Source organism: Hippocampus comes, unplaced genomic scaffold (assembly GCF_001891065.2).
Source record: "Hippocampus comes isolate QL1 unplaced genomic scaffold, H_comes_QL1_v1.1 scaffold173, whole genome shotgun sequence".
NCBI classification, from domain to species: Eukaryota; Metazoa; Chordata; class Actinopteri; order Syngnathiformes; family Syngnathidae; genus Hippocampus; species Hippocampus comes.
In genome coordinates, this window is record NW_017805223.1 from 16,432 (window position 1) to 23,011 (window position 6,580).

General features: G+C 47.8%; 1 protein-coding gene across 3 annotated transcripts in view; it reads right to left on the bottom strand.

The window, feature by feature from the left end:
- The window catches only part of tfpia (tissue factor pathway inhibitor a), a 12,586-nt gene that overhangs the window by 1,613 nt on the left and 4,393 nt on the right, over positions 1–6,580 (bottom strand). For 2 of the 3 annotated variants that reach the window (XM_019869243.1, XM_019869244.1), the window contains exons 2-5: positions 3,310–3,513; positions 934–1,110; positions 437–499; positions 123–185 (exon numbers count right to left, since the gene is read on the bottom strand). In XM_019869243.1, the coding sequence (XP_019724802.1) occupies positions 123–185; positions 437–499; positions 934–1,110; positions 3,310–3,513 (507 nt within the window). The remainder of the gene's footprint in view (positions 1–122; positions 186–436; positions 500–933; positions 1,111–3,309; positions 3,514–6,580) is intronic. The other variant, XM_019869245.1, reaches the window with a different exon arrangement.

The window sequence follows — 6,580 nt, forward strand, 5'->3', positions numbered from 1 at the left end:
TAAAATCCTCTCTTGTCAGCAGCGGTCGTGGACCCCAAAAGTTTGACACGCCCAGCTCCAATATTTGCATTTGCTCGTCAATGTTAGTTGAAAAAAAAAAAAAAAAAAAATCACGAGTTTACCTTGGGAATGGTCCGGATCGGCGTTGCTTGTTTGCGTCACAGCCATGTTGACTGTTTGCTGGCCTAAGAAACACACACAAGGCACGTCAATATTGGGGAATTATGCCCTTCGCTTTTGGAACCAAGCCAACTAAGATATCGGTAGAAATACAGACATTTTTTTCCCTCCCGAAATGTTAATTGCAATATGAAGGTGTGATGAATTTGTGTTAATGCCCTTGTGAATTGCTCGCGCGCTGAAGCACCCTCATCGTCGACTCCCTCTTCATTTCCCAGCAACATGAATGCGACATGACGTCAGTTCTGAGTCTTACCGGTCAAGGCGGTTGATGGCACGTCAACGATTTCTCCGGCACCGGTCTGGACTTGGACGCTTTCTAAAACAGCCCAAAGCATGAAAAAGAACACGACAACTTTTGGTTATGTCATCAACTCTGTCAAGTGATGTTGACACGACAAGAGAAGAAGCAAGCTGCAAAAGGAGGCATGCATTGCAACGGCGCTACGAACCAAAATCGGGAAAGCCCCCCCCCCCGAACGTATTAAGTGCAGAGCGAGCAGAATTGGTCCCAGCCCACACATTTTTGGACGTTATTCCCCATTCTCGTTTACAAATGACTTCTTAGCCGCGCCTCAATATGGAGTCATCGAGGACGCTTTGAAGTCATTTCAACGCTAAATCATTTGCGACCGCGAGTCCGCGCTCAGCCGGACGATCCCGGTGAGTTCTTTCAGCTTCGACTCTTTTGGTTATGTCATCAACTCTGTCAAGTGATGTTGGTCCCATAACACCGGCGACCGCGTGACGCACCTTGCTGGCCACATTTGGCCTGGCACTCTGCCATGCTCCGGAAATTGTTGGCGTTGCCAAAGCAGCCGCCGTAATAGAAGCGCTTGCACTGCTGACTGCTGCTGTTGAAGAAGTAGCGCGTCACCAGGCCGCGGCAGGGACCTTCCGCTTCGGGTAAATGACACGGGTTTTTATCCTCTACAAAGACCAAAAAAAAACCAACGAGCAGAAACAGAGAGAGAGAGAGATACGGTCACAACGGAGACACCTGGAAGGAAGCAACCATCCTGATGCGGCTGGATGTACATGAAAAGTGACATGTTTTGTTTTTTGTTTTTAATACACCGAAGTGTCATCATTTGAACACGCGCCATGACGGCAACAGGTGGCGAGAACTGAGCGGAGGCTCCGAGGGGACGCAGACTTTGCCGGAATGACCTCCCGCTGAACGTTGGGCAAGCCCCGCCCCCTCCGCTGCCCATCTTTCAAAGTCATCATTTTGATTCTTTGGCTTGTGAGTCGACACCAGACTTGATGGCCATTCCCGTCTCCGCAGCGATAGCATCGCGTTTCCACATCCACGCCCCGCACATGGAAAGGTCAACATTTCCAGCGGCTCGCTTTGCCTCTTCTGCACCGCCGCGTTCGCTTGATGGCGCTTCCCAAAACTCCTTTCGACTCAAAAGATGCATTTCTGTGCGATGAGAAGCCGACGTTTGAGACCAACACGAACGATGCGACGGCTCGCTCGGCTTCCTAATTTCCCCGCGAGTGTCGTTCTGCGCCGGCATGCCTTTGAATGATTGTTGGAGTTGCGGCGGTATTCAAAAGGGAATTCCTTTCCTCTCCAGCAAACACAAGAAATGGGCCTGAAAGTTGCTGCGCACTCGTTGAATGAGATTAAAGGAACGCAAATGGATTGATTTCCAATTGAACTGAGCAATTTTATGAAGAAAAAAAAGGCAACATTATTGCAGGAAATAAAAGAATTTCTTTGAATGAGAATTCATCAAACGCTCTTTTCATAAAGTAAAAAAAAAAAGGGCATTGTCTGGAAAAAAGAAACCTTCAACCTAATTCGACGTCATCGCGCGACAATCGAATGGGTCTTTCCGGCTGCCGCGGTGGGAGCCTCCCCGGCTTTTACGGCACTCAAGTCGTACGAATGAAATGCGTCCGTCTCAGTATTTCTCATGTCTGCCGACGGAAAGGCAGCTGGTTTTCGAGTTCTTTCATCGCAGATATCTTCTCAAGCTCTGATAGCACATCGAGAGCATTTGCACAAACTCTTGCCCGCCGGGTGCGTTTTTGCGCAGGTAAACTTTCTCGTCATGGCCGCCAAAACTGATTTGTATGTAAATTCTTCAGCGTGCCTCTGGTCTCTTTCCAATGGAAATCAACACAACGCGGCAGACCGCAATCAGTCTGGCGAGCGAGCACTTTAGAAGAACACACAATCTTAAAAAAAAAAAAACAAAAAAAAAAAAATGTGAAGAGCTGCGAGGAGGGCACGACTGGCCAATTTATGCAGATCAAAGACGCCTGTGCGCCGATGGGGTGTCCCATTTGCATATTTCCCGCTGAACTGGACAGAAAACAGCACATCCTGTTCGTAGCTGTTTGGGGGACAAAGGGAAAAAAAGGAGCCACACCCGAAGCGAAGAGCTCCCGCTTTTCATCGAGCGCCGACGTAACACACGTTTCTGCAGCGTGACTAGCATCGGGTATTCTGTCGCCGTCACGGCAGCTCTCGTCGCGCAGAGAAAGCAAAGTTGCAGCCGCTCTGACGGGTGACCTTTATCGGTGTCGTGAGTGCGCAACGGTGTCACCTTCCCCGCTTGCAGTTGCCGTCGTGACTTGAAAGGCGCGCCGGCGTCAGGAGAACACGAAAGCGGCGTCACGCGACGACCGTTTCAAACGTGAATTATCGAAAGCCGATGAAATGAACTCGACAACCTAAACCGCGGGTGTCAAAGTCAAGGCCCGGGGGCCGATTCCGGCCCGCCACATCATTTCATGTGGCCCGCGAAAGCAAATCAAGCATGTCAAGTTCCATGATGCTTGCTCAAGTCTGAACCAAAATTTCTAACTGTCAGATGTCATCCACAATAACATTCATTATTCTTGACTTCTGATTTGATTATCCACAATAACAGTCATTATTCTTGAATTCTGATTTGAAAACGAGTTATTCATCAATTTGTTGTGCGCTGTGGATGTAAACATGTGGAGGTGATTCAACATTGAGATGTTTTTCCCAAAATTCATAACGGCCCTCCTCGGCAAACCAGAACTACAACGTGGCCGGCGACAAAAATGAGTTTGACACCCTTGACCTAAACCATCTCGAATTGCTCCACCGCGTCGTCCCTTTACGAGCGGTCGGGCGGCACTGACCTGAGACCAGGCACGTTTCTCTGCAGGCCTCCAGCGTTTCAAAGTTGTTGGCGTTTCCTCCGCAGCCGCCGTATTCAAACAGCTCACAACGACCCGTGTCCACGTTGAAGAAGTACTTGTCCCGCAAGGCCCTGCAAGGCCCCGGATCCTCCTTCAGGGCGCACAGCTCATTGAAGATGAAAAGCTCCGGTTGAGCTCCTACCTCTGAAAGCAGTTACAAAAATAAAGAAATATATATACAGTACATTATATGTATATATATATATATAACACAGCATCGTCATGGAAATCCTTCCCATACAAAAATAAAGAAATATATATACATTATATGTATATATAACACAGCATCGTCATGGAAATCCTTCCCCTTCAAACCAAGAAATGTCACACATTGAATCAAAAGTAAGCAAAGACGGCGCATCAGCAGAGAACGTTCGCCTCGGCAGTCATGACGGGATGATGATGTCGCACTTTCTATAATTGTCCTCATTGTGCAAAATCCGTTGCTGCGATTGGGCGGCGGTGAACGGATTGTGCGGCAAGAGGCGCCTTTTTCGTAACTGACCCCAAATTAGCCCCGGGCAATGACTCTCTCAGCATATTTATTAAATGTGAATTTGCCACATAGTAAAAATGGCTTCACTTTCCTTGAACATAGAGAAAATAAATGAGTCCATATTGTTCATGTCAACGAACGTCACATCCATCTCGTTGGCGCGCGTTGGGGTTGGGAAAAATGTGTCGCCAATCTTTTCGAAAGGTATGAGCCGTACGTGCAAACAGAGCGACACTCGGTTTTCGTGACTAATCTGTCCATCCGACCCCAAACCGAATCAAACGATATCCAAAGTCAGCAGCGCTCGGATGGAGTGGGGCAATCTCGGCATCTCAACCTGCCAGAAGTCAAGCCTTCAACATAAAAGCGAGCGAGTATAAGAACAGTTGCGCCACGTTTTCTTTGGCCCTCCGGTGGCCTGTACTCCGACTGTTTGGTGAACGTCTACTGCGCGTGATTGTGTCAACATCAAGTGGGCTGAAAAGGGTTTTTAGTTGACCGCTTCTTTTATTTTGAAGGTCTGGTTTTTGACAGGATGTGTTCCGTAAATGTTGCTGGGCATACCGGGAGCGTTGATGTCTTGTGAACCCTCCTGATAGAACCTACAAAATGTTCCCGATGAATGCGCATCGATTCTGAAATATGAACAGTCGAGTCAGGCCATTTTTTTCCCTCGGGGAAAAAAACGAACAAAAACCCGGACACAATTAAGACGATTAAAAAAATTATCTGGCTAAATCATACAAAAACGGAGGTTCCTCTGTATCACGAAAGCTTTGAGGCGGTACTGTAATCTTTTTTTTTTTTAAGCGCTTTTTACATTGCTAGTCTTCCTCCCCTGAAAATATGATCAGCTTCCGTTTCAGCCGTTTATAATCCAGGTTCTTGCCTTCGGTGCTCCTTGTATTTCACTTGCTTCCGTTATTAGTTTTTTTGCTGAGACCGTGCTTTTTATCATGCAACCCTTGGAGGAACATCTTGAAAAGTTTAGGAATTAAGTTTACCTTTCTGCAAGGTACAAAGTTGCTCGGTGCTCCTTGTATTTCACTTGCTTCTGTTATTAGGTTTTTTGCTGAGACTGTGCTTTTTATCATGCAACCCTGGAGGAACATCTTGAAAAGTTTCGGAATTAAGTTTACCTTTCTGCAAGGTACAAAGTTGAGACACAGACAGAGAGACGGACAGACAGGAAGAGAGAGAGAGAGAGAGAGAGAGAGAGAGAGAGAGAGAGAGAGAGAGAGCGCGCGAGATGGTTCTGGACGACGAGCAAAGCGGTCACCGAGGGAATGAGGGCGGCATTCGTGCAACCTGTCAGAACTTCAATTTATGACCTTGGAGTCTTTAAGTCCTCCCAGTGTCGCCCCCTTTTGCCTGCCTGATGGAATGAGTTGCATCCAGTTGGCCAGATGAGGCCCTGCAGGGACTTGTGCTGATAACTGAATGATGGGATTGGGCTTGTCTCGCGCAGGAAAGTCCGCAGCGAGCAAGGCAGACAATTTGGGCCCGGCGCCGGTCTCCCGTCTCTTTTTTTTCACGTCAACAATCTCGCTCATGGCAACAATGCTCGAATTGTTTCGGGCTTCGGGTCTCAAAAACAAGTTCTGAGGTCGCTCAGAAAGAGAGTGCAAATTACGGGCGAAATGTTTCAAAGCTGGAAATGATTGAAGGACTTCCACAGAACATGAAACGTCATCTTGTATTCATTTTGAGTTTGAAAAATGGAAGCGGTAGCGCGGTTCCCTTTTGTGATGAGAAAGGATTATGGGGGAGACGAAGATCGTCCGAGGCACTGCTGTGGTTTCAAAATTGCAATAAAAAAAACCCCAACTGAACCTGAAATTCACCTTCAGAAAAAAAAAAAACTGCACTGGTAAAAGCAAACGGTATTTGAAAATAAAGAGTTTGAAATCCAGGGTGACAGTAACCTTTGAGCAACTAATCTCCTCTGCAAGCCAATGCAGCCCAAATTCGTTTGGGAATATTTCCAGACAGAAGGTGGCCCTGTTTGAAAAGTGTCGCGTCGTTTGGGGAAAAAGGATCGCAGAGGAACGGGTAGCTTGCTGCTCATCAGTGGCCTTTTAGCAGCTGCTCTCTTCACAGCCGATGCACCTGCCTGACGCAAAGCTTGCCTAACTACGCCTTGAGAGGAACAAACCCGCGCACAAAATGTCAAGCGTTCACCTTCCCCGATTCCATCTCAAGAGTTCCGTGGCTCCGCTTGGTATTCCGTGTAAGTGTGCTGACAAGACAAAGACGACGTAACTCCCTCGGCCCGGCCGAGGGATTATTTGCACTCTCAGCTAAAGACACGGCATCAAAGTGCTAAGAGGTTGGGCGTGTGGCTAACCCAGAGACATCATCCCGCAAGCTCTAAAATAAATCAAGAAGATGCAGATCAAGCTCGGACCACGATTAAGAGCGGACTGAAATGTGCAGGGGGGCACAGGAGCGCCGAGAGCTCAGGTGGAGCCGGCCCATTTCAAGATTTGAAAACTAATCACAGCATCTTCGAAAGAACTCGAAAATGAGCCACTGAAGGGATGCCAGAGTCGTGGTGACGTGCTTCCTCTTTTTCTACGGGTAGCAGTCCAGAGGCGACGACTAGCAGCATTCTGGACCAACTGGAGAAGCTTCATGGAGGATTGGCTGACTCCAAAGTCAATCTAATCTACAGAAAGATGACCACATTGTGACCCCATCGTCTCCACTGACTTC